Source organism: Convolutriloba macropyga, chromosome 4 (assembly GCF_964194025.1).
Source record: "Convolutriloba macropyga chromosome 4, txConMacr16.3, whole genome shotgun sequence".
Lineage (NCBI taxonomy): Eukaryota > Metazoa > Xenacoelomorpha > Acoela > Convolutidae > Convolutriloba > Convolutriloba macropyga.
The window spans coordinates 17,015,456-17,042,692 of NC_134471.1; the positions used below are offsets into that span (position 1 = coordinate 17,015,456).

The 27,237-nt window shown below is 37.3% G+C and overlaps 2 protein-coding genes across 2 annotated transcripts in view; both read left to right on the top strand.

Moving 5' to 3' along the window:
* Positions 1-3,776: 3,776 nt before the first annotated feature.
* LOC142337487 (alkyldihydroxyacetonephosphate synthase, peroxisomal-like) overlaps positions 3,777-27,237 on the top strand; it is an 86,601-nt gene continuing 63,140 nt past the window's right edge. Inside the window, exon 1 of the mRNA XM_075386742.1 lies at positions 3,777-3,799. The gene's annotated coding sequence lies outside the window, so the exon portion shown is untranslated. The remainder of the gene's footprint in view (positions 3,800-27,237) is intronic.
* Positions 7,139-7,894, top strand: LOC142337999 (small ribosomal subunit protein eS25-like). The gene is made up of 2 exons (XM_075387632.1): positions 7,139-7,309; positions 7,700-7,894. Exons 1-2 carry the CDS (start codon positions 7,139-7,141, stop codon positions 7,892-7,894), a joined length of 366 nt encoding a protein of 121 aa, XP_075243747.1.

A 27,237-nucleotide genomic window follows, 5' to 3' on the forward strand; every position in this document is an offset into this window, starting at 1 on the left:
TTAATCGATCTGAACAATTCGACTACAGAACCTCTCAAAATATGAGACATGAAGACGAACCAGGATACTTGCCCTAGTTGTGATGGGCGTTAGTTGCCACTAAATATGAGAATTGTTGATCATTATAAGCCACCAGTGTTTTAGCGTCGCCTCTCGAGATATTTTCGTTACTTTAAGTCAAATGCTGTAATCACATCAGACTGAATTTTAACTGATTGTGGCAAATTTTTCTCAAGGCGTCACTCCTGTCTAGCTTTATAATTTACGTTAATGATCTCCCTTATCCTGCGCTTAAAACTAAAGCACTTGGTTACGCAGCGATTTTGAACTAGTAGCAACGGATCGCAAGATTCTGACCGAAGATGTAATATTAATCAATAACAAGGCGGCTCGGTAATGTGCGATCGCACATAAGGTTCCGACCCCGCTCATCCACAATTTTGGCATAATTGTCTACCAAATGAAGAACAGATGGAAAAACACAAAAAACTCAAGTAATTTAAAAAAAAACTGGTGTATGAACGAAAAGATAGCCTCCAAAGCAAATAGCTCAGTGGAGTAAAAAATGATGCATTAGGTTGATGAGATATGCCGATATTAAGAAAGCGAGCGAAGACGAACGGCAAAATCAAACAACAACAACAAACATTAATTACATAAAAAAATTTATGTCCGTTTTAAAAAACAAAACTTAATAACAAAGTCAAAATAGCGTGAGATAAAACTGAAAATAAACAAAATATCCTGTAATTCACCAGAAAAAAAATGGTTATTCACCAGTTCATAATAAAGCTTGGCATCAATTAGACAAAAAAGAACAAACTTTCTAAAAAAAAAAACTTCAAAGGAATGAAAACCATTAGGAATCAACTTAAATATCCCATAGGTTTACAATTACCAAGGTTTCTATAAAGAGGAATTCAGAGCTTTTGGTATTCTTTTTTTATGCAGTTACAAAAAGAACAACAAATAGACAACAAACTACAAATCAATTAAAACTTGCCAGAAAATGATTTGGAAGCCGTAAAGCCATACTTTGCCCCCCAAAATATGATCGCTTGCACTTTCGTCGAACAACGATAATATATTAAGTGGCCGCTCATTAATGAATATAAGCAACAAATAGACAAAAAAGAAAAAAAGCAAAATTAAGTAATGCTTGTTTTTTTTTAGAAAAAAAATTATTTCCAAAGACATAAAAACCATTAATTAGAAAATGAAAAATTTGAATAGGTTCGTCCATTCTTCCAAAGCAAGCCCTTGAGACCTGAAATTATCCAGAATATGTCTTACGTCTACAAAAAAACGTCAAATATGACAAAAATCAAAAGTTCATTTAATTTTTTTGTGAAAAACCCGTGTGGAAACCAGTAAAGTAATAATTAATTCTCTTAAAAGATTAGATTTTGTGACACCAATCCCTTTCGACACTTTCCCTTGAAATATATTATGTGACCTCTCATTAATGAAATTAGGTTACAATTAGACCAAAGAGAAAAAAAGCAAGATTATGTAATACTTGTTTTCATAGAAAAAAATTTATTTCCAAAGATATGAAAGCCATTAATTACAAAATGAAAGATTGAAAAGGTTCGTTTATTCTTCCAAAGGAATCCCTCAAGACGAGACCTTAAATTATCCAGAACAAGTCGTACGTCTTTAAAAAGAACGTCAATGATGACAAAAATCGAAAATTAATTTACTTTTTTTTGTGAAAATCCCGTGTCGAAGCCAGTAAAGTCATAACGAATTCTTTAAAAATATTAGATTTTGTGACACCAATCCCTTTTGACACATTCGCTTGACAAAAATAATGTCTTCTTTAACTTTTAATTAACGAGACCCGTTAATAAACAGACAATAAAAGGAAGAAAATTGCGAAGTTGAAATGTTTTTTTTTTTCATTTTGGAAAACAATTGTTTTCAAAGTCATGAAAGCCATTATCTCTCTTCTAATATCAGAACATCGGCTCATCTACACTTCTAGGAAAAGCCAATCAAACCGGTCATTGTACAGGAAATTAAATACCACTAAAAAGACAAAGTAAAAGCGACAGTTGAAGACAAAATGAAAAAAATTCAATTAAATTCTTCGAGAAAGTACTGTCGAAGCGGTAAAGAACCACAATCTATATCTTTAAGGATATAAGTATTATCAATTGTGCGTTAATTTGAACGCGAAAAATGTGATACATGAACTGACATTAACATGATAATATGACAAAATAGAAAACATGAAAAATCTATAGGGCAAAAACCTAAAAATTCAAAACATTGTGAAATCTAGTAGTATCAAAGCCAGAACACCATAACTTAAGGCGTAAAACCGCAAAAAAGAATAAATTTGAATTCAGTAGAAAGAAGGAGCACTCTTTGATTGCTGACACTAAGCTCAAGTTGACCAAATTAAGAGAAAAATGGAGGCAAAGTTCAATAAGCCATTTTTTAAATTTAAAAATCAAATATTTTAAAAGTCAAAATGATCATAAGCTTTCCTTCAATTAACTAGATAAATTAATTTTGAGCTAATTAGGAAGCCAATAGGACCTATCACTAGTGAGCTTTGATTTGAAATGTTCTGTTATTTAATTAATAGAAAAGAGATCAAATTTTTTTTTATAAAAAACCGACTGACGACACTCCGAATTACTTTTGGGTTGTAACGGTCCAAGATTGGTACAGAACTAGTCCTGCTAATGCTGATTGTCAATTAGGAATATTTAATTTTTGGAATGTCATTGATATAGATATTTTGTGAGTTAAAAAAATCAAAAATAAGTGCTGCGTTTTTGATAATCAACGAATAAAGTTAGCAAAAAAACGGCAAAGTTATATTTACAGAGCACTCTCAACTGAAGTTGAAGTGGAATTAGCCCCTTTTCAGTCTACAAAGATTCTGTTAGTGGTGCTTGGGTGTGCACGTCCTGCAAATCAGAGTGGACTAAATAAACTTATTTCGTGCTGTTTTTGATGAAAAAGTCTGAATTTTGTGAAATATTTAGCCGGAATTTGTGACAAAAAAATTCAACGAAAATAGCCGACAATATATTTTGTCTTTAAACATAAATTCAACAACAATTTCTTGAAAATTTCATTAAATTTTATCAAAATTGGCGAAATTTTATTCAAAAATTCCGAAAAAAGGTGAATGAAATCAACGGAATTCACTCTATTTTCTCGAAAGTTTAAACCTCGATATCTCCCTGTCAAAAACGAAAATCAAAAAAATCTTTTCAATTCTATATTCTACGCTGGACAAGCTTTCTAATGATACCAGTCTCAACTCTCTGCGATGAATATATTGATCGGCCAAAATTGACTGAACAAAAAAAACCATTTGAGTATATAGTTCCTCCCCCCTCAAGAGGGGTCGGAACAAAAATGTTGGGTACAGAACAAATTTAAGTTGAGTGCTACTTTCTTCGGATCACTAGAGCAGCCATATACCAGCATCTTTCGAAGCAACCATAAACTAGAAAAGCTCGAAGAAAGATGGTTTTGCGCTAGCCAACAAGTGAAACATATCTGAACTCGTAAAAGATGCATCAACGCTTGAAAAGGGTGCTACTTTCTGAAATTGAAGGTTTCCAAGTAAGCAAGTTATGGTATGAAACTTAATGCAAATACGGGGTTTACAGTACTGATATATTGCATTGGTGAACTGGAAGTCAAATAAATATGGAATAAAAGATATCGAAGAAATGCAGAAGAGAGCAACTCATCTGATGAAAATTTATGGGATGTTAGTTATAAGATCAGAATGAATATTAGCCTAATTGTTGTGATAAACTTATTAAATAGTTTCAGAGAACAAAAATGTCAGAGTCAAATGAACAAGAACAGATGCCAGAATCTATGGTACCAAAAAGCTTACCTGGAAAGATAGACAACATTTAATTTGCAGATTTTTGAAAATTTAAAAATTTTTTTTGCGTTTACGTTTTAAATATTTCGTGAATAGCCACGGGTAGGACAAGGCGGATCAAATGATCCCGTTACCTATCCTTTCCGAGTGTCATTAACTTGTGCTGTGTTAATTTTACGTATTTACTGAGATTCTGATAAATCAATTCTTTTTCTTTCTTTCTTTATTCTAAAAATGCTTCATGACCCGTTGCTCATGATATATGCTCGGAAAAAATATAGAGGAGTCTGAATGGAAAGATAGATGAAAGACGACAGCTGCACGAATTACATGAAATAATTAAGACACAAGCGAAAAACCGCTAACGATTAGAACTCGAAGCCTTTACCTACTACTGTTTCTAAAGGACGTAGTAATCACAATGAATGGCAATTAAGGATCTTTTTCAAAAAAATTGTGACGTCTTTCTTTTTCATAATTTTAACTATGGTTCTAAATATACTTCATTATCTTCAGACGTGAGGGTGACAATCATGAAGTAGCTGAGTGAGTTCGCTGGACCTCAAGTAGGGTTACTTTTGAAAATAAATAAGGTGTGGCCGTACTGGTCTTATCAGAGTTTTTTTGTAATATAGGCGTAACTATATTGTTCATGCATCTTAGATAAAAGAATACCCGTGAATACTGGTTTCGCAATCAGTTTTAGCCTCTAATATAGGATTTCACGGTCAACCCATTGATAGACGTCTCAACTATGGATATTGGTTATGGGCCTGTAAAGATTGAGTGCATAATCTGGAGGCTACCGGTTATTTTCAATGACCAAAATATGCCATATTTGAATTGAAATACTTTCCGCGTCTAATTGCGAGAACTGGGGTCGCAGGTTAAATTAAATTGAGATCACGTCTTCGCCTAGTGTTATCACTGTGGCCAAAGTGTTATCGCGTTTCGAATACAATTGTTCTACCATACTTTGGAAAGGAATTTATCTTTATCTGAGCGTCAACGTAGAATAATAATTGAATAGAGGAGATCTGATACTTTGGTTTACCTGTCACTGATTTCTAAATTTGTATTTGTTTTGTTCGAATTTTACTTTTTTAACCTTGTTTCCTTTAAACTTTCCTATATTGAATACCGACGGTGAAAAAAAACGAACTGAAAGCTTCTTTTGTAAAGAAATTTAAATGGTTTTAGTTTAATGTTGTTTTCTCTTTTTTTGACGATTCGAGTTTTTGCTTGAATATTTGAGGTCACCGAATTTTTCAATGTAAACAGATGAAAGTTGTCTCAGAAAAGCCAGTTGTTTTGATTACATTTGAGAGTTAACAAAATTCATGCTACAAAATTTATGCCTTTTGTCTGATAGTTTTTTCGTCTGATATTTGTTTCGTCTTTAAAAAATGCAATAGACAGATATAGCGCGGAGAGTATTACGCTGCCGAGCAGTTCTCTTAGTTTTTACCAGGCTCTAATTGTAGAGATCACCGAAAGTGCTGAGAAGACATAAAATCTTGAAAAGAAAGGAAGATAGGAAATAAATTCCTCCAAATTTAATTATATTAAACATTTAAGGCAAAGTTATAGAACGAGGAGGCGCAGATAAACAGGGTCACCAAGGCCCACATCATAACGAGGTGTATCTACCTCATAACATAGAGTAATCATAGTAGAATTAGAACAATAGGAGAATAAAAAAGTGCGGAAGTTTTCCCCTTAATCCCCCCTCTCCACCCTGAAGATTATTTAAATTATATAAGCTGAACGGCAATTTCTGTATCTGAGCATCAACGTAGAATAATAATTGAATAGAGGATGTGTAATACTTTGGTTTACATGTTGAAATTAAGATAATGTAGAAATTTGGATAGTCGACGCACCAATTAGGTTACGTCTGATATTGTACAATTTAATGTGCCGGAACGAAATTGGTTCACGATGGAGGTTCGAAAAAAATATGGTGCTAGGGATAGTTTTTCGCGGTTTAGACCCACCCTCACTCCATTCCCCCATCACAACCCTCTACCTTGTTCTACCACTAACCTCACATGGTCGACGTCCCTGAGACCACCCATTTCGCTCACCCCTTCTCGCACTAACCCGCCCCCACTCTCAATTAAGCCCCCCCCCCCTAATGCGGCCTTTTTTCTACTCATTTAAAACTAGCCTACCTTTTAAACTAGCCTAGCTTAAACTAGCCTACCTAAGCCCCGGCTAGCTACTGGTGAAACCAAATGCTCCCCAATTGTTTGAAATGAAGTTGGTTGACGTTAATCGGTTATGTTTTTAAGTTGTTGATGTTTTTTGTTGTGCAAATTTTGACCGACGGATATTCTTTGCGGAAAGACAAAGTTTAAATCATTGGAATGTTTTTGAACAACTGAGTTAGTTATCCTGGGAATTTTTTTTCTGTAGGAAAACTTTGCATGTCTAAAGTTTTTCAAAATTTTTCATTTTCTTCTCTGGCAGTCAGAACGCTGAGCATCTTAGTTAGCTGTTAATAAATTTTTTAAGTATGAGTAACCGCAGTTAATTTAATTTTGTTTTTGTCAATAAATCACAACAGTGATATTCTTTCTTTGTTGATTATACCTATGTCCGGCAAGGGCACTGCACGTAATTGAGAATTTATCAACATCTATGTATTACAGACCCCTTTTTTTACCAGCAAGTGGAGCCGTCTCAATGTCCGTCAAAAAATAAGAACTTATCTCTCAAATGTATTTCGTTCCCCTTGCTATTGCTCGGAAGGTATTCTGTGTGCTAAATTACCTTTAACGTACAATTAATGATGTCTTTTTGTCGAAAATTCGAAAACAACCTGATTCTCTAAAGTACATTTTCCTTTTTTTCTGTGAAAAGGTGTAATTAAATTGCTACATTTTTTAACTGGTCTTCAGAGACCTCTAAATGTTACTTTGAAAATAAGTCCTCTCATTATTTTCCTTTTGTTTCTTTTTGTGCTAAATAATTAGAAGATCATTTGAGAAGTCGACAGAAAAGACTGTGAGGCAATTTATTAACAGAAAAGGGACAAGAATGTTGTATTTGTAATAAATATGGTGACGTTTCCGTTGAATTGGTTGACAAATTATAACACGGATAGCTATGTTAAGAAAACCGATGTAATTTTGTTCTCGATTGTTCTATCGGTGACAGCAGCGTTGATATGGTATCCATGTAGTTTCCCTTATATCCATGTATGCATCTACTTTTCCTTGTTTAGGTTGAACTTTTCAGGTCTTTTGTTTTATTCTGTTGAGGGCTAACATGCCTCCAAAGAAACAGCCCGCAAAAAGTGACCCCAAAAAGTCGCAGAAACCGACCTCGAGTGGAGGAGGGAAAGCCAAGAAGAAGAAATGGTCCAAAGGCAAGTCAAGGGACAAATTGAACAACAGTGTGTACTTCGATGAAGAGACTTATACCAAGTTTAAAAAAGAGGTTAGCACTTTCGGGGTCTTTCACATTATAGCCCCCGCACGAAATTATAGCTCCCCCGCCCAACGAAATTACAGCTCCCCACCCTTCCCTACGAAATTATAGCCCCCATTATGGTATGTTTGGGCCCCCATTATGTTATGTTTGAGCCCCCGTTTGGGCTATAGGTTATCTGACCACTAAGCGGGGGGGGGGGTTATTATGGGGAAAGACCCCTTTTTTGTATATCATATGATTGCTTTGCGACGTATCAAGTTATTTCGCGCATTGAAAATTACCGCAAAGTATCTATATTTCTTTCTAGAGCTATGCTCTTAAAATTTTGTATTTTAATAAACCTCAGAAACTGATTATAAACTTCGTTGGTGGGTAATTGTTGTGCTTATTGTTCAGGTTCCCAACTACCGTTTGATCACTCCATCAGTTGTCTCTGAGAGAATGAAGGTGCGGGTTCCTCTCGCTAAGAGGGCCTTGAGGGAACTAGAACGGCATGGCCAGATCAGACTTGTGTTCAAACACGGAGCCCAGATTGTCTACACTCGCAATACGAAGGCAACTGCCACTGGTGGTGCGACTGTGGACTCTTAACGCTCATGACCACCAATTGACAGTGATTCAGGTTGCTTTTTGTCGTCAATGAAGAAGAAATGAGAATTATCGAGATTTAATGAGTCATATTTTGAGTATTTATCAATGATGCGTATGCATGATAAAGTTGAAATGTATCATATCTTGCTGAACTGAAAAATTCTTGAGCTATGCAGTTATTTAAGCAGCTGTTGCAGCTTTATCGGCGGTTCAATAAATTATTGAACTCAAAACTTTTCCGATTTTAGTATTGTTGAAGTTTGCTCGCTATTAAAAGGTTTCATTACAATTGTTGCCAATGTTTTTCAAAAGATTTTTCCTTTTCTGAAAATGGAATAGTGGAAAATTTCGGGATTAATCAGCATTCAACATTTTTATTTGCTTGCAGATTAATTAATTGGACAATATTTAATATCAGTCTATTTACTAATTTAGTCTGAAAGATGAATTGCTGTATCATTGAAAACTGAAAAAAAGAACACTGAATTCAATCCATTATTACTGTGCAAAAACAAATAAGTAGATTGCGCAAAACAAAATGGCAGTGCAAAGTATCAATAATAATAGCAATGTCATTACTGAAAAAAAATATTTTATTTATTCGAATTGGAACCCAAGAAAAGTTAGTTTTTAAACCTTACATGTTTCCAAGAAAAACAATCCGATAACTGCATGCAAGGGTCTCCTTTAAATTCCTCGAAAATATGATTAAAGATCTGTTTTATTTTTTTTAATTTTCGTTTTTTCTTAAGAGACAAGGTAAAGAATTCCAGTCCTGTAAAGCTTTTCTAACGAATGAATTTTCTAGTTTTGAGCTCTTGGATTTATAGCCCCAGTACTCGAGTCCAGTTCTTTGATTTTTGTTAATTTTCCAAGTTTTAAGTTCACGTCCCCTGCTTTCATCAATTGCTGGTAGTTGGTTGGTTTTAATCTTCCAGATGTAACTAATTCGCTTTAATTTCAAAAAATAATGCATAGGTAGAATTTTATGCCTTAGTTTCAAATCTCTAGATGAATCAAACTTTTTCCTAAAGAAGCTAGCTTTAACTGCCCAATTAAGTTGTCTGTCCAGTGTTAGAACAAGATTTTAGTTGATAGATTTTCATATTGTCTGGAATTGTTCTTATTGTATAAATAGTCTTAATACCGGCAGCCATTTTTTTAGTATGTGTTTTGTTTCTTCTTGGAAAGTTAATAATCTATCAATGTGGACGCCTAAATATTTGATTGCCTCTTTTTCATCAATGGCTACATTGTCAACAACCATTTGTGTATTGGCAGTTCGTTTTGTTTTGCTGAAGATTATGAACTCTGTTTTAGAGGCATTGAGACTTAACTCATTTGATTGGAAAAAGGTAATTAACTTTTGTGTTTCCATTTCTAAATTTTTTTGCCATCTTCGATTGAGGTATTGAATGGGAGAACGATTGTGTCATCTGCATATTGAATAAGCTCTGTTTCGTTGTCAAGGTATTTATGCATGTCATTTATGTATAAATTGAACAGCAGTGGACCAAGGACCGTTCCTTGAGGAACTCCTCTTCTGAGTTCAACTGGATCCGATAGAATGTTTCGTATTTTTACTTGCTGCTCGCGATGAGACAGAAAATTTTTGATTAAAAGCTTAGACGATGTATTAAAGCCTAACATATCTAATTTTTCATCAAGAATTTTGTGGTTTATAGAGTCAAAAGCCTTGGATAAATCCAGTAGGGCAGCAGATACATATTTACCTCTATCAGTTTCTGATCGTATAAACTCAGTACAGTACGTGATTGCATCTGTGCAGCTGAAAATCTTTTTCTAAATCCATATTGCGTTTTGGTGATCAGCTTTTCACTCCATAAGTAATATACAATTTGGTCTCTGAGAAGAGTTTCAAAAATTTTTGATATGCATGGTGTGAGTGAAATTGGTCTATAGTTGTCTGGATCCTCAGTCTCCTTTTTTGAAAAGAGGCATTACAATGGCTTTCTTTAAAAATTTTGGAAGACTTAGTTCTTTGATGGATTAATTTATTATGAATGACAGATGTGGAACAAGTTCCGACGCTGCATCTTTAAGTGCCCATGCTGGTATTGATGAAGGGCCTTTTGGTTTACTTACCTTGAGATGACGTTAGGCGTCGTAACATTCCTTATCTGTGACAAAACGGAAACTGAATGTTCGTTTTGAAGTGTTGTTTTTCTCTCTAAGGCCCCTGTAAACTTTTGGTCCTTTGTATTGGCCAAGTTGAGAAAATCGAAAATTAAGAAGGTTTGCCATTTTTATAATCTCCGTTATGTAGTCTCCGAAAACGTTTCTCAAACATTTAATGTCCGTTTGCGTTTTTCTCTGATTCCGTATTTCATATATCAGTTGCCACTTTTGCCTGTCCGTTGCCGCAGCTTCAATGAGATCTGCGTAAAATTTGTTGAAATCATTTGTTTCTGATTTTAAAACATCTTGCTTTAGTTTAAAAAATGTTTTGTAGTTTTCGTCGTTTAAAAATTCGTCTCTGGAAATTTTAAGAGACTTAGTTTTTCTAGTTAGCCATTTATCAGCCAATTGAAAACTATTTTTATTGTTTCGTATATAGCATCTTTTGAGAGGCGCATGGTGATTTAGTACTTGCGCTAGAAGATAATCAAAAACTTTAACCATTTGAGATGGGTTCAAGTTGTTGTGACCAATATTGTATATATAAAAGTGACCAATTTAAGTCCCTTACAGATGTTTGGTAGCTTGATTTTTTATAGTTGCTCTTGTCATGAATATATTTAATCAATCGGGGTTGTTTTGTTTTTGCATAGCAGTTAAAATTTCCTAAAACAACAAGATGGTCACTTTTTAGGTTAGTATCACAAGCGAAAACTTTTTCGAATAAGCTGGGTTCACATATGAGATAATCAATTAAGGTTTGAGTTTTTGAGTCGTTGGAGATTCTTGTTGGTTCTTTGTTATTCTGAACCTGTAGTCCATAAGGTGTAGTTACTGTACACAGTTTTTCTCGTTATCCCTTTTTTTAAAAAATCAATGTTGAAATCGCCTGTCACAATTATCTGCTTATTTTCATTGGTAGAGTCAAGGTTTAAAGCTAATTCATTTAAAAACAAGCTAGATTGTTTTTTGTTCGGGCAGTAGGAAATATTTAGTATTACTTGTTTTTTATTTGCGATGGTGAGATTTATCCAGATCGATTCAAACTGTGGGCTAAATTTGTTTAGATCATGCCTTATTTTTGGGGACAGATGTTTTGGAACTAGTGCCATAACTCCCCCCTTTTCTTATTGTCAGACATCGATGCTAACCTGTCGTTGCGCAAGCATACATAATCGTCTAAGAGAGGATAGCAGAAATTTTCCTCCTCAAATTTCGTTAACCAGGTCTCCGTGAAGCAAAAAATACAGTTGGTATATGTCGTTATCATCTGTTTCAAGTGAAAAGTTCTGCTCTGGCAATTCAAGCAGAGAAGTTTCAGTCTTTTTGCGCCTTTTGAAGTATAATTTGGGTCTGAGTTTGAGGCGAAACTGGCCCTGGATTTGTTTCAATGTCGCCAGATCTAAGGAGATTGATTAATATGAAAAGAAAAGAAGTAAAATTCAGAGTAATTAAAAAAGTTGCAGTTAGTTTTACTATTAAAGTAAACTTAAAAGAGAGGCCCTTGCATAAAATCTTTTTATAACGCAATTTGTTTGAATTCTTTTTGTCTTTCTCTTTTGAAGCCGGAAAGCTTGAGGTCAATAGAAGAAAGAGGACAAAAAACTTTTTTTTTGGGCTAGATACAGCATAAGTATGATCACAAGAAATTGTTATAACTACGCTTCCGTAAACACTGTTTTATATTCCGTAGTGTCATCAATAGTTGTAGTAGTTACGGGCAGTTGTGTTGCAATACTGAGCCTGTGAGGCATTTGTAGCATAATTTGGATTATATTGGTGTTGCCAAACATTTGAGCCATATAACGGATCAAGCGGCCCTGTATATGTGTTTGTACTTTATTTTTAGATGGAACGTTGTTGTCTACTCTACCGTTTGAGCTAAGTAACAAATGCGACAGCATCCAATTTTTTAGCAACGGGACTCCAAATCGATGGTTAAGGTGCACATTATCAAAGAATAAATAGTTGTATCCAACGTTGTTGTCGTCTGTTTGATCGATACAAGTTCCTTCCTCTTTAATGTTTTTGTTCACATTCAAGATTTTAAATCCAAATTTGATTACTGTATGTGCTATGTAGTAGCTCATTAAACTCGTCAATGCAATTGTTTTTGTCCATGTTGTGCGGTAAGTTTTTTAGAGGAGGAACTTCGCATACAACAAACACTTCTGGTTGCAACTTTTCAATACATTTTTTAACGAGTTTGGCATGATCCGTAAAGTGATCTTGTGCACTTTTTTGATGATGTTTAAGAACATTGTTCGTGCCGTCTTGTATTAGCGTTTCAATTTTTTTGTTTTCATACTAACAACCTTTAATTTTTCAATAGTGGTGGATCCCCTGTATGGATGTACAGCACAATCAATCGGAGCACAATCAGTCGATGTACAGCACAATCAATCAATAAAGCGGAATTGTTTTTATCAAATTCCAATTGAGCGATTATGCTACTGCACAAGACTAAATTTCGAGTCTTCCCTCGAAACGGTTTTTTTGGAAGGATCTTACTTTCTCAAATTCGTCCGTTTGCGTGCTCATTTCTACCGTGATTCCTGGTCGTGCTTGGATTCCAGTCTCCAGAGTCCTGGCTGAGTCATCGTGCACTATTGAACCACCGTCAATCATTTGAGCATATTTGGTAAAACATCTTTGATAAACATATCTTTTTCCTCCAACTTTATTTGTAATTTATCAAAAATTTTGAACGCCTCCTCCTTTGAGAGGCTCATGAAGGCTTGTTTGTTAATCACTTTTCCCTGTGATGTAAATAGAGAATCGAAATTGTGTTACGGAAGCAGAAAGAACAATTCAGTTAGTGAACATTAATGTTTATCAGAAAAGCAAATAAGAAATTGCGTCAGTCAATGGTAAGTAGCGTTTTAGAACAAAGCTGTGATGGTTTCCAAGAAACATCAAGTAACTTAGAAGTTTTCTTTATTAAAGTTTCAAAGAACGAAAGAAGAACTTACCTGACGAACTTTATTGCTGTGTCGATAAGTAATGGCCACAAAACTAAACTCAATTCTAATTTTGTTTTGGCGCTATCATTATCAATCATATGTCAAGCAAATTCTCGACAGAAACCAACAATCTACCAACAGAAACCTGAAACAGAAACATCCACCGACCTCCAACTAATGAACTCGATTGTACCCAAGCCATATATGATTCTCATGAAATGCTGATGAAAATAGAAAATCACCTCCGGGATTCGGAGTTAAGATTATTCACAAGCCAATCATGTAAAATATTTTTAGCTAATCTAAATTTTCTCTGTATATTTTCGCATAGATAACCACTATAAATACAAGCTAATTTTTGTATATTTTCAGTTCAAAATTTAATTTAAAATTCAACTTATTGAATTCTTTGACCCGTGTTATCGACCACGACAATGGTGTCCAGACCAGCTACAGACAGACAAATTTTGGATCTACAGAATGCGGAATCAGCTACTGCGTGGATTATGTCTTTTGTGGCGAAATGTCGCGCAGAGAAGAAAGAGGACAAGGTCAACAACGACGGTACTGTAGAGGACCTACAGGTAACCAATCTCTTCCTTAGTATGTGCGGGCAAGATGCAATTATTAAACTTAGGAGCCTAATGAGTCCTAGGAATTTGATAAACACTCCGTATAAAGACGTCAGATTGGCGATTCAAAACTATATTTCTCCTGAAGAGAGAGTAGCAACGGCAGAAAGAGCTAAATTTCTGTCCGTTATACAAGGTGTAGGGGAGTCAGACGACGACTTCCTAGCACGTCTTAGAGAAGAAGCACGCTATTGTGACCTCGAAAAATTGAAAACAGCGGCCAACCCCGAAGAGGAGCTGGTAAAAAAAAGTTTATCTCAGGTTTGAGGGACCCCGAAGCAAAACTTAGACTACTAGACGGTTTTAAAGCAAAACCAGCAACGGTTACTGAAATGACCGAGAGCTTACAGTTCAGAAGTCAAGCAATGGCTTTGCAAGTTCTTCATCGGGTAATAAGCCCTTTAATGTGAAAGAAGGGGTTCAACTTTAATGTGAATGGGTTCAACTTCAAAAAGACCTTTCGAAAACCAAATGAAAAAATTACGGCTATTAAAAACAACATGTGCACTAGGTGTGGAGGTAAGCCACACTCTAGTAGACCCTGTCCAGCGCTAAGTAAAAAATGCAACACCTGTGAAAAGGTGGGACACTTCTCAAAATGTGTAGAAGCAGACCCCAACCAAATTCAGGTAAGTACAATGAACAGAATAACTTTTGCGAAGAAAATGTTTCTTCAGAGCAAGCATCTCCAGCATCGGAGACGGGAATGTTTTATACTAAAGAACAAGTCTTTAGCATGTCTGTGACATGGGAATATATCTCAATAAATAACTGCAAAGTAAAAATGCAGGTAGACACAGGTGCAGATAGCACAGTGATATCATCAAAAATATGGACTGAGCTTGGTAAACCTCAGTTGGATGGTAAGATAAGACATCTTGAAGCTTATGATGGTCATCAATTAACGCTTCTGGGATCACTTACTTGTGGCGTTGAGTGGAACGGAAGCAGGCTCACTCAAAAACAACTTGCAGTTGTGCAGTCTGATAAAGAATTTGGACTACTTGGTAGAGACATTCTACCCAAGCACGGCGTGAACAACATCACAGCCGAGCACCTACCTGCTGCGAAGGGTTACAAAGCGCATGTGAAGTTGATACCAGGAACACAGCCAATGTTCTGCAAAGCCAGAAAAATCCCTCCACCTCTTCAAGACAAGGTCACAGAGAAGCTGGAACAAATGGTCAGACAAGGCATCCTTGAACCGGTACAGCCAGGAGGAGTCACTAATGCATCTCCAGTGGTGTGGCAGAGAAAGAAGAGTGGAGAACTGAGACTTTGCGTGGACTTGAAAGTGCACATCAATGGCAAGGTCATGGATGAGGACTACCCAATACCGGACATGGAGACGATCTTCCACAACCTACATGGGGCTTCATACTTTGGCGAAATTGACCTCTCAGATGCCTACTATCAAATTGAACTTGACGAAGAAGCTAAAGATATATGCACAATCAACACATCTCAGGGACTGTTCAAGATGTGCCGACTACCTCAGGGATTGAAAAACTCTTCTTCAATCTTCCAGAATTGCATCGAATCAACACTCAAAGGAATTGAAGGTGTTGTGATCTTTCAAGACGATGTATTGGTGTATGGAACTACCAAGGAGCAGTTCGACAAGAGAATGCTTGCAGTCATGAGTCGACTACGTGAGAAAAACTTTACTATTAATGAGAAAAAATCTAACTCAAAACCAGTCGATAGCGTTAGCTTTTTGGGATACTCCATTTCAAAGGAGGGAATAGCACCAGATCCCAAACATGTTGAAAAAATAAAAAATGCAAAAGCACCAACTAACAATAAACAACTCGAATCGTTTGTTGGTCTAGCTAATTTTTAGGGAAGAATGATTCCTGATTTTGCAACAAAAATGCTACCCTTAAATAACATGAGAAATAGCGATTTCTCATGGGGCAAAATGCAACAGAAAGCCTTTGAAGACATAAAACATGAATTATGTGCTAACCCACTAGTACAGCCATATAGTATACAAAAAGAAGCAACAGTTACTACTGACGCCTCTGAAAAAGCCATTGGCGGGGTTCTTTCGCAAGGACATCCAGTCATATATGTCTCGAGAAAATTGACTCCAACGGAGCAAAACTACTCGAACATAGAGCGGGAAGCACTGGCAATTGTGTTTGTGGTCACAAGACTGAAACAATTCCTTCTTGGAAGACGATTTACCCTACAGACTGACCACAAACCACTCAAATATCTCTTTGCACCAGACGAGGAGATCCCGAAGACAGCATCAGCGAGAATCACAAGATGGGCAATAGCTCTAATGGGTTTCGACTATGATCTGAGGTACACACCAGAAGAGCAGATACCCCATGCAGATACTTCGAGCAGAATGGATTTTGGTGAAGACGAATCGGACAACGATCGAGTGTGCTTCGCAATCAATAACATCTACTTCGCCCACATTGATTTGGTGACCCAAGCAGAAATCAAAACTGAACTTGGAACAAACAGACTCTTCCAGGACATAATGAAACGAATCAAAAGCGGCAATTGGAAACAATTTTCAGAAGCGGAAAAACGATTCGAACAACAGAAAGATGCACTTACTTTACATAATGGAATCATCTTCAGAGGTGTTGTTCCTTTCATTCCACCCAAACTACGACACTTGGTTTTGGCAAAAGCGCATGAGACACATCCCGGAAAGAATGCAACTGAGGCATCAGTCAGAATGATAGCATGGTGGCCTGGCATTACCCAAGACGTTCAACAATTTGTTAGTAAATGTAAGAATTGTCAATTGAACAGGCCTAGCCTGGGAAAAACGGTCTCTACGTGGCCAGAAGCCGACGTTTGGGAACGGCTCCACATGGACTGGGGTTATGTTAAGGACCAAGGCAATATCTTAGTAATTGTTGAAGCGGGTTCTGGTTGGATAGAAGCCTTTCCCGCGGGAAATAGAACATCAGAAACAGTTAAAATATATCTTAGTCAAATCTTTGCAAGATTCGGAATACCAAAAACTTTAGTTTCTGATAATGGTCCTGAATTTGTAAGTGGTGACCTTAAACAGTGGTGTGAATCACTGGGAATTAAGAAAATAGAATCACCCGTCTGTCATCCAAGAGCTAATGGACTAGCTGAAAGAGCAGTTCAGACAAAGGGAAAAGCAAATAAGAAATTGCGTCAGTCAATGGTAAGTAGCGTTTTAGAACAAAGCTGTGATGGTTTCCAAGAAACATCAAGTAACTTAGAAGTTTTCTTTATTAAAGTTTCAAAGAACGAAAGAAGAACTTACCTGACGAACTTTATTGCTGTGTCGATAAGTAATGGCCACAAAACTAAACTCAATTCTAATTTTGTTTTGGCGCTATCATTATCAATCATATGTCAAGCAAATTCTCGACAGAAACCAACAATCTACCAACAGAAACCTGAAACAGAAACATCCACCGACCTCCAACTAATGAACTCGATTGTACCCAAGCCATATATGATTCTCATGAAATGCTGATGAAAATAGAAAATCACCTCCGGGATTCGGAGTTAAGATTATTCACAAGCCAATCATGTAAAATATTTTTAGCTAATCTAAATTTTCTCTGTATATTTTCGCATAGATAACCACTATAAATACAAGCTAATTTTTGTATATTTTCAGTTCAAAATTTAATTTAAAATTCAACTTATTGAATTCTTTGACCCGTGTTATCGACCACGACAATGGTGTCCAGACCAGCTACAGACAGACAAATTTTGGATCTACAGAATGCGGAATCAGCTACTGCGTGGATTATGTCTTTTGTGGCGAAATGTCGCGCAGAGAAGAAAGAGGACAAGGTCAACAACGACGGTACTGTAGAGGACCTACAGGTAACCAATCTCTTCCTTAGTATGTGCGGGCAAGATGCAATTATTAAACTTAGGAGCCTAATGAGTCCTAGGAATTTGATAAACACTCCGTATAAAGACGTCAGATTGGCGATTCAAAACTATATTTCTCCTGAAGAGAGAGTAGCAACGGCAGAAAGAGCTAAATTTCTGTCCGTTATACAAGGTGTAGGGGAGTCAGACGACGACTTCCTAGCACGTCTTAGAGAAGAAGCACGCTATTGTGACCTCGAAAAATTGAAAACAGCGGCCAACCCCGAAGAGGAGCTGGTAAAAAAAAGTTTATCTCAGGTTTGAGGGACCCCGAAGCAAAACTTAGACTACTAGACGGTTTTAAAGCAAAACCAGCAACGGTTACTGAAATGACCGAGAGCTTACAGTTCAGAAGTCAAGCAATGGCTTTGCAAGTTCTTCATCGGGTAATAAGCCCTTTAATGTGAAAGAAGGGGTTCAACTTTAATGTGAATGGGTTCAACTTCAAAAAGACCTTTCGAAAACCAAATGAAAAAATTACGGCTATTAAAAACAACAACATGTGCACTAGGTGTGGAGGTAAGCCACACTCTAGTAGACCCTGTCCAGCGCTAAGTAAAAAATGCAACACCTGTGAAAAGGTGGGACACTTCTCAAAATGTGTAGAAGCAGACCCCAACCAAATTCAGGTAAGTACAATGAACAGAATAACTTTTGCGAAGAAAATGTTTCTTCAGAGCAAGCATCTCCAGCATCGGAGACGGGAATGTTTTATACTAAAGAACAAGTCTTTAGCATGTCTGTGACATGGGAATATATCTCAATAAATAACTGCAAAGTAAAAATGCAGGTAGACACAGGTGCAGATAGCACAGTGATATCATCAAAAATATGGACTGAGCTTGGTAAACCTCAGTTGGATGGTAAGATAAGACATCTTGAAGCTTATGATGGTCATCAATTAACGCTTCTGGGATCACTTACTTGTGGCGTTGAGTGGAACGGAAGCAGGCTCACTCAAAAACAACTTGCAGTTGTGCAGTCTGATAAAGAATTTGGACTACTTGGTAGAGACATTCTACCCAAGCACGGCGTGAACAACATCACAGCCGAGCACCTACCTGCTGCGAAGGGTTACAAAGCGCATGTGAAGTTGATACCAGGAACACAGCCAATGTTCTGCAAAGCCAGAAAAATCCCTCCACCTCTTCAAGACAAGGTCACAGAGAAGCTGGAACAAATGGTCAGACAAGGCATCCTTGAACCGGTACAGCCAGGAGGAGTCACTAATGCATCTCCAGTGGTGTGGCAGAGAAAGAAGAGTGGAGAACTGAGACTTTGCGTGGACTTGAAAGTGCACATCAATGGCAAGGTCATGGATGAGGACTACCCAATACCGGACATGGAGACGATCTTCCACAACCTACATGGGGCTTCATACTTTGGCGAAATTGACCTCTCAGATGCCTACTATCAAATTGAACTTGACGAAGAAGCTAAAGATATATGCACAATCAACACATCTCAGGGACTGTTCAAGATGTGCCGACTACCTCAGGGATTGAAAAACTCTTCTTCAATCTTCCAGAATTGCATCGAATCAACACTCAAAGGAATTGAAGGTGTCTACGTGGCCAGAAGCCGACGTTTGGGAACGGCTCCACATGGACTGGGGTTATGTTAAGGACCAAGGCAATATCTTAGTAATTGTTGAAGCGGGTTCTGGTTGGATAGAAGCCTTTCCCGCGGGAAATAGAACATCAGAAACAGTTAAAATATATCTTAGTCAAATCTTTGCAAGATTCGGAATACCAAAAACTTTAGTTTCTGATAATGGTCCTGAATTTGTAAGTGGTGACCTTAAACAGTGGTGTGAATCACTGGGAATTAAGAAAATAGAATCACCCGTCTGTCATCCAAGAGCTAATGGACTAGCTGAAAGAGCAGTTCAGACAAAGGGAAAAGCAAATAAGAAATTGCGTCAGTCAATGGTAAGTAGCGTTTTAGAACAAAGCTGTGATGGTTTCCAAGAAACATCAAGTAACTTAGAAGTTTTCTTTATTAAAGTTTCAAAGAACGAAAGAAGAACTTACCTGACGAACTTTATTGCTGTGTCGATAAGTAATGGCCACAAAACTAAACTCAATTCTAATTTTGTTTTGGCGCTATCATTATCAATCATATGTCAAGCAAATTCTCGACAGAAACCAACAATCTACCAACAGAAACCTGAAACAGAAACATCCACCGACCTCCAACTAATGAACTCGATTGTACCCAAGCCATATATGATTCTCATGAAATGCTGATGAAAATAGAAAATCACCTCCGGGATTCGGAGTTAAGATTATTCACAAGCCAATCATGTAAAATATTTTTAGCTAATCTAAATTTTCTCTGTATATTTTCGCATAGATAACCACTATAAATACAAGCTAATTTTTGTATATTTTCAGTTCAAAATTTAATTTAAAATTCAACTTATTGAATTCTTTGACCCGTGTTATCGACCACGACAATGGTGTCCAGACCAGCTACAGACAGACAAATTTTGGATCTACAGAATGCGGAATCAGCTACTGCGTGGATTATGTCTTTTGTGGCGAAATGTCGCGCAGAGAAGAAAGAGGACAAGGTCAACAACGACGGTACTGTAGAGGACCTACAGGTAACCAATCTCTTCCTTAGTATGTGCGGGCAAGATGCAATTATTAAACTTAGGAGCCTAATGAGTCCTAGGAATTTGATAAACACTCCGTATAAAGACGTCAGATTGGCGATTCAAAACTATATTTCTCCTGAAGAGAGAGTAGCAACGGCAGAAAGAGCTAAATTTCTGTCCGTTATACAAGGTGTAGGGGAGTCAGACGACGACTTCCTAGCACGTCTTAGAGAAGAAGCACGCTATTGTGACCTCGAAAAATTGAAAACAGCGGCCAACCCCGAAGAGGAGCTGGTAAAAAAAAGTTTATCTCAGGTTTGAGGGACCCCGAAGCAAAACTTAGACTACTAGACGGTTTTAAAGCAAAACCAGCAACGGTTACTGAAATGACCGAGAGCTTACAGTTCAGAAGTCAAGCAATGGCTTTGCAAGTTCTTCATCGGGTAATAAGCCCTTTAATGTGAAAGAAGGGGTTCAACTTTAATGTGAATGGGTTCAACTTCAAAAAGACCTTTCGAAAACCAAATGAAAAAATTACGGCTATTAAAAACAACAACATGTGCACTAGGTGTGGAGGTAAGCCACACTCTAGTAGACCCTGTCCAGCGCTAAGTAAAAAATGCAACACCTGTGAAAAGGTGGGACACTTCTCAAAATGTGTAGAAGCAGACCCCAACCAAATTCAGGTAAGTACAATGAACAGAATAACTTTTGCGAAGAAAATGTTTCTTCAGAGCAAGCATCTCCAGCATCGGAGACGGGAATGTTTTATACTAAAGAACAAGTCTTTAGCATGTCTGTGACATGGGAATATATCTCAATAAATAACTGCAAAGTAAAAATGCAGGTAGACACAGGTGCAGATAGCACAGTGATATCATCAAAAATATGGACTGAGCTTGGTAAACCTCAGTTGGATGGTAAGATAAGACATCTTGAAGCTTATGATGGTCATCAATTAACGCTTCTGGGATCACTTACTTGTGGCGTTGAGTGGAACGGAAGCAGGCTCACTCAAAAACAACTTGCAGTTGTGCAGTCTGATAAAGAATTTGGACTACTTGGTAGAGACATTCTACCCAAGCACGGCGTGAACAACATCACAGCCGAGCACCTACCTGCTGCGAAGGGTTACAAAGCGCATGTGAAGTTGATACCAGGAACACAGCCAATGTTCTGCAAAGCCAGAAAAATCCCTCCACCTCTTCAAGACAAGGTCACAGAGAAGCTGGAACAAATGGTCAGACAAGGCATCCTTGAACCGGTACAGCCAGGAGGAGTCACTAATGCATCTCCAGTGGTGTGGCAGAGAAAGAAGAGTGGAGAACTGAGACTTTGCGTGGACTTGAAAGTGCACATCAATGGCAAGGTCATGGATGAGGACTACCCAATACCGGACATGGAGACGATCTTCCACAACCTACATGGGGCTTCATACTTTGGCGAAATTGACCTCTCAGATGCCTACTATCAAATTGAACTTGACGAAGAAGCTAAAGATATATGCACAATCAACACATCTCAGGGACTGTTCAAGATGTGCCGACTACCTCAGGGATTGAAAAACTCTTCTTCAATCTTCCAGAATTGCATCGAATCAACACTCAAAGGAATTGAAGGTGTTGTGATCTTTCAAGACGATGTATTGGTGTATGGAACTACCAAGGAGCAGTTCGACAAGAGAATGCTTGCAGTCATGAGTCGACTACGTGAGAAAAACTTTACTATTAATGAGAAAAAATCTAACTCAAAACCAGTCGATAGCGTTAGCTTTTTGGGATACTCCATTTCAAAGGAGGGAATAGCACCAGATCCCAAACATGTTGAAAAAATAAAAAATGCAAAAGCACCAACTAACAATAAACAACTCGAATCGTTTGTTGGTCTAGCTAATTTTTAGGGAAGAATGATTCCTGATTTTGCAACAAAAATGCTACCCTTAAATAACATGAGAAATAGCGATTTCTCATGGGGCAAAATGCAACAGAAAGCCTTTGAAGACATAAAACATGAATTATGTGCTAACCCACTAGTACAGCCATATAGTATACAAAAAGAAGCAACAGTTACTACTGACGCCTCTGAAAAAGCCATTGGCGGGGTTCTTTCGCAAGAAGGACATCCAGTCATATATGTCTCGAGAAAATTGACTCCAACGGAGCAAAACTACTCGAACATAGAGCGGGAAGCACTGGCAATTGTGTTTGTGGTCACAAGACTGAAACAATTCCTTCTTGGAAGACGATTTACCCTACAGACTGACCACAAACCACTCAAATATCTCTTTGCACCAGACGAGGAGATCCCGAAGACAGCATCAGCGAGAATCACAAGATGGGCAATAGCTCTAATGGGTTTCGACTATGATCTGAGGTACACACCAGAAGAGCAGATACCCCATGCAGATACTTCGAGCAGAATGGATTTTGGTGAAGACGAATCGGACAACGATCGAGTGTGCTTCGCAATCAATAACATCTACTTCGCCCACATTGATTTGGTGACCCAAGCAGAAATCAAAACTGAACTTGGAACAAACAGACTCTTCCAGGACATAATGAAACGAATCAAAAGCGGCAATTGGAAACAATTTTCAGAAGCGGAAAAACGATTCGAACAACAGAAAGATGCACTTACTTTACATAATGGAATCATCTTCAGAGGTGTTGTTCCTTTCATTCCACCCAAACTACGACACTTGGTTTTGGCAAAAGCGCATGAGACACATCCCGGAAAGAATGCAACTGAGGCATCAGTCAGAATGATAGCATGGTGGCCTGGCATTACCCAAGACGTTCAACAATTTGTTAGTAAATGTAAGAATTGTCAATTGAACAGGCCTAGCCTGGGAAAAACGGTCTCTACGTGGCCAGAAGCCGACGTTTGGGAACGGCTCCACATGGACTGGGGTTATGTTAAGGACCAAGGCAATATCTTAGTAATTGTTGAAGCGGGTTCTGGTTGGATAGAAGCCTTTCCCGCGGGAAATAGAACATCAGAAACAGTTAAAATATATCTTAGTCAAATCTTTGCAAGATTCGGAATACCAAAAACTTTAGTTTCTGATAATGGTCCTGAATTTGTAAGTGGTGACCTTAAACAGTGGTGTGAATCACTGGGAATTAAGAAAATAGAATGACCCGTCTGTCATCCAAGAGCTAATGGACTAGCTGAAAGAGCAGTTCAGACAGTGAAGCGGGCACTTAAGCGTGGAGTCCAAACCTTAATGTGTCATTTGGAGCATTCCTGCAAAGGGCACTGATGACACATCGCAACATTTCAAAGACGAGGGGCAAAACTCCAGTTGGACTCTTGTTGGGACGCAGAGTGAGACTACCAGCAATAGCAGATTTCGACTTGTGCGAACCCACTCTGTTCAAGGCCAACGAAAAGACAAAGACAGTTCCTGCTACCTTCATCATCAGGAAGGGCTTGAACACATCTTTCATACAGCCCGAAAACTCAGCACGGACTATTCTAGTGTGCGGCAACCAAATTGCTGGACTAGACGAGGACCATGTGAAAATTGAACCAGCAGTGGAGGAGACCATATCTCAATCAAAACAACAACTTCAGAGTACGGATGTGGGACCTTCACTTCAAGATGAAGCTTCTGCAGCCACACCATCTGCAGAGCACCAACAACCCGAAACCTCAGAGCCTCCACGAACATCAACAAGAAACAGAAAACAATCCGACAGATTTGGAGAACCTATACCCACAAACTTGCTTAAAAAAGGAGGAAGGATGTTGTGGTTTCCAAGAAACATCAGGAAACTTAGAAGTTTTCTTTATTAAAGTTTCAAAGAACGAAAGAAGAACTTACCTGACGAACTTTATTGCTGTGTCGATAAGTAGTGGCCACAAAACTAATCTCAATTCTAATTTTGTTTTGGCACTATCATTATCTTATTGACCTATCAATCATATGTCAGAAGCAAATTCTCCCACCAACAGAAACCTGATTTTAACATCCACCGACCTCCAACTAATGAACTCGATTGTACCCAAGCCATATATGATTCTCATGAAATGTTGATGAAAATTGAAAATCACCTCCGGGATTCGGAGTTAAGATCTATTCACATGCCAATCATGTAAAATATTTTTAGCTAATCTAAATTTTCTCTGTATATTTTCGCATAGATAACCACTATAAATACAAGCTAATTTTTGTGTATTTTCAGTTCAAAATTTAATTTAAAATTCAACTTATTGAATTCTTTGACCCGTGTTATCGACCACGACAAAAGCAAAGAGAGCAACTGTTTTAGAACAAAGCTAAGCGGTCGTGAACAAAGCTAAGCGGTCGTGAACAAAGTTAAGCGTTCGTGACAAAGCTAAGCGGTCGTGACAAAGCTAAGCGGTCGAAATGTACTTCGAACTGAACTGTACTTCGATCCGAAATGTACTTCGAAATGTGCTTCGAAATGTACTTCGAAACTGAAGCGCACTTAAGGCATAAAGATTGCAGATTGATTAATTGGACAATATTTAATATTAGTCTAGTTTACTATTTTAGTCTAAAAGATGAATTGCTGTATCATTGAGAACTGAAGCGCACTTAAGGCATAAAAATTCTTCCGTTCAATTGCAATGTCTATTTTGGTCAGGTTGTATAGATTTGAGGTAAATGATGTCTGCAGAATCTGCGAGTATTTTTGACCCATTAGAAATCATAAATCTGGACTTCTCAGTAACTGAAACAATCACAAACATGTTGATCGACCCGTGTTTCAATATAGTTTTCGAGCTCATTGACAATATGTACGGCTATTGTGGACAACTTAGTATGTACGTTACAAACGAAAAAGAAGCTGAAATTGAGTCAAGATTTTCAGTAACAAGCAGACGAAAAATTCGGCATGAGAACATATTTGCATCTAAGCGCCGAAATACGCCATCGAGCCAATATAGACGAAAGATATCAAGCGTTAGCAATGTAACTAGTGCAAAGAATTTCCGAGAATTGACTGAACAAGATGGATCTAAAGTTTATTTCTGTGAGTTCTGCCCGCATAGTTCAAACAGACCGGACAATATGCGTAAGCACGTTGATGTGAAACACAAGCAGTATTGTGCTAAGTATCGCTGTTCAATTTGTAGCTTCTCCGTTTATCAAAAAAGTCACTTGAAACCACATTATACGAGGAAACACCAACTGCCCGAAAGCGTGGCGATATCTGCGACTAATGATAGCCAGTATTACTAGTGTCATAGCCGATAGCTGGTATTAGAGATAGATGTTCAGTAAGTCAGCTAAACTTGAAACGCAAGCTAGCAATCTGAAAACTCCAGAAATGCAAGTGAACATGATTTTTAAGTTCCAAGAAATTTGTTTTTTAATTGTTAAACTAAATCGCATTTTACTTCCTGGAGTTCTGCAAATTTCGACTTGTTATAAATTGAACGACCGTCGTCGGTTTCTTGTGTTAAACCGGAAACAAATTATTTCCTAAATTTTGTCTGTTGATTGAGTTGTATGTATTCACTCATAATCACTCATTTTCAATTCATCTAAAATCAGGAAACGCAACTTAAGTACGAAATTGTAAAGATTGAATCGACCTGTTTCCTCGTAGCGTTTTTTTGTACGTGAATTCTGTTCAGCCTATTATACTAGTCTATTGTATTAAGTAAAAGTCTGGATTCCAATTTCAAATGCGTTTGTTTGATTTCAATAAATTTTTGAAGTTCATAGAGATTGAATTAATTCAGAGCTCTACCAAGCGAGTTACTGTGGTTGCGGAATAGTCACCAAATGATCAACCAAGCTACTACTAACTACTGATTCCGAACAAGGTAAAGGTTGCCTGCACAAGATTGGTTTCGGCTCGGGAGCGGATTAACCCATTAGTTACCTCTTGTGGGAAGAAAGTGACTTAAGTACTTGACTTAATTTCCGGCTCACTCGACTGGGGCAATTCTTTCATTGTGATAGTCCCAAGTGACGCTTTAAATGCAATCTTTGACGTTATTTCAAATTCAGAAGTAGGTTCCACAATATTGACGTTTCAATGGAACGCCAGTCTCCAATTCATTGTCATAACTGCATGTTTCGAGGAGTTCAAAATATCTTCTGAATGTAATATAGAGCTCTAGTGGATAGTTGCTAGTATGAGGGCAGTTCGGTAATTCGTGATATAAGCTAGAACCAACAGTTGAGATAAATTTTTAAGAGCTTTTTAATTAAATTTCACGAATCTTCGTTAACGAAGTCTTGGTGATTGTTTCGTAATATTAAACTACCTCCCTTTTAGAGCCAGTTGATCTAATCTGCCTAATGTTTTTTGTCCCATTTTGACCAAAATCAAAGGGTTTTTTCGTATCGAACAGTTGTCCATACTTTTGACATCACTTGCTTTGAAAAATATCAGTTTTTTTGGATTTTGCCCTTTTGTAGTTTTTTTTGTTGTTTTGTCACTTAATCTCATTAAGTATGGCTCTCATTGTCTTTTTTTTTAATTAAGCATTTTTTTCAAGAATTTATCTTTTTTAAATCAATGTTGCAGGCTTTAACGACTTTGACAAGACTAAACTCTTTCACACAAATTTTGGTTTTTAAAAGTGTTCGTACATAAAGAAGTTCATCTTAAAACTATGAAACTTTTTTATTTTTGAGATTTCCTTTATAAAATCAGTGATTTGAATGAATGGGTGGAAGGTTCGATTTTACTTACCCTTAAATATTTAGCCTTCGCTTTATTAAGTGAAGATGGAAAAATTATTTGGTCAATTTGTCTATTGCTGTTGGTCCTAGATGTAATTCAGACAAATGAAAATCATTGCTGTCGATTTCGTAACTGAGCTGAGGTTGTAGAAATTAAATGCACAAAATGTATTTTGATTACGAAATTGCCGCCTTTATTGTTTACTATTCGTTATCGGTTCCTGTATTATTCATTTTTTGTTTCGACCCCCATTTTAGTGGGGAGGGAGGAACTCTGTATTCAAATGTTTTTTTTCTGTCAGCTTTGGCCGATCGATGTATTCATCATAGAGAGTTGTGAGTGGTATCATTAAAAAGCACGTACATCCTAGAAAATGGAATTAAAAACTTTTTTGGGATTTTCGTTTTTTTTACAAGGAGTTATCGAGGTTTAAAATTTTGTG

Bases quoted from the DNA above. Each gene is read 5' to 3' on its own strand.
- LOC142337999 (XM_075387632.1), top strand. From the start codon at position 7,139: ATGCCTCCAAAGAAACAGCCCGCAAAAAGTGACCCCAAAAAGTCGCAG. The intron at 7,310-7,699 runs GTTAGCACTTTC...CTTATTGTTCAG, and splicing joins ATACCAAGTTTAAAAAAGAG to GTTCCCAACTACCGTTTGAT.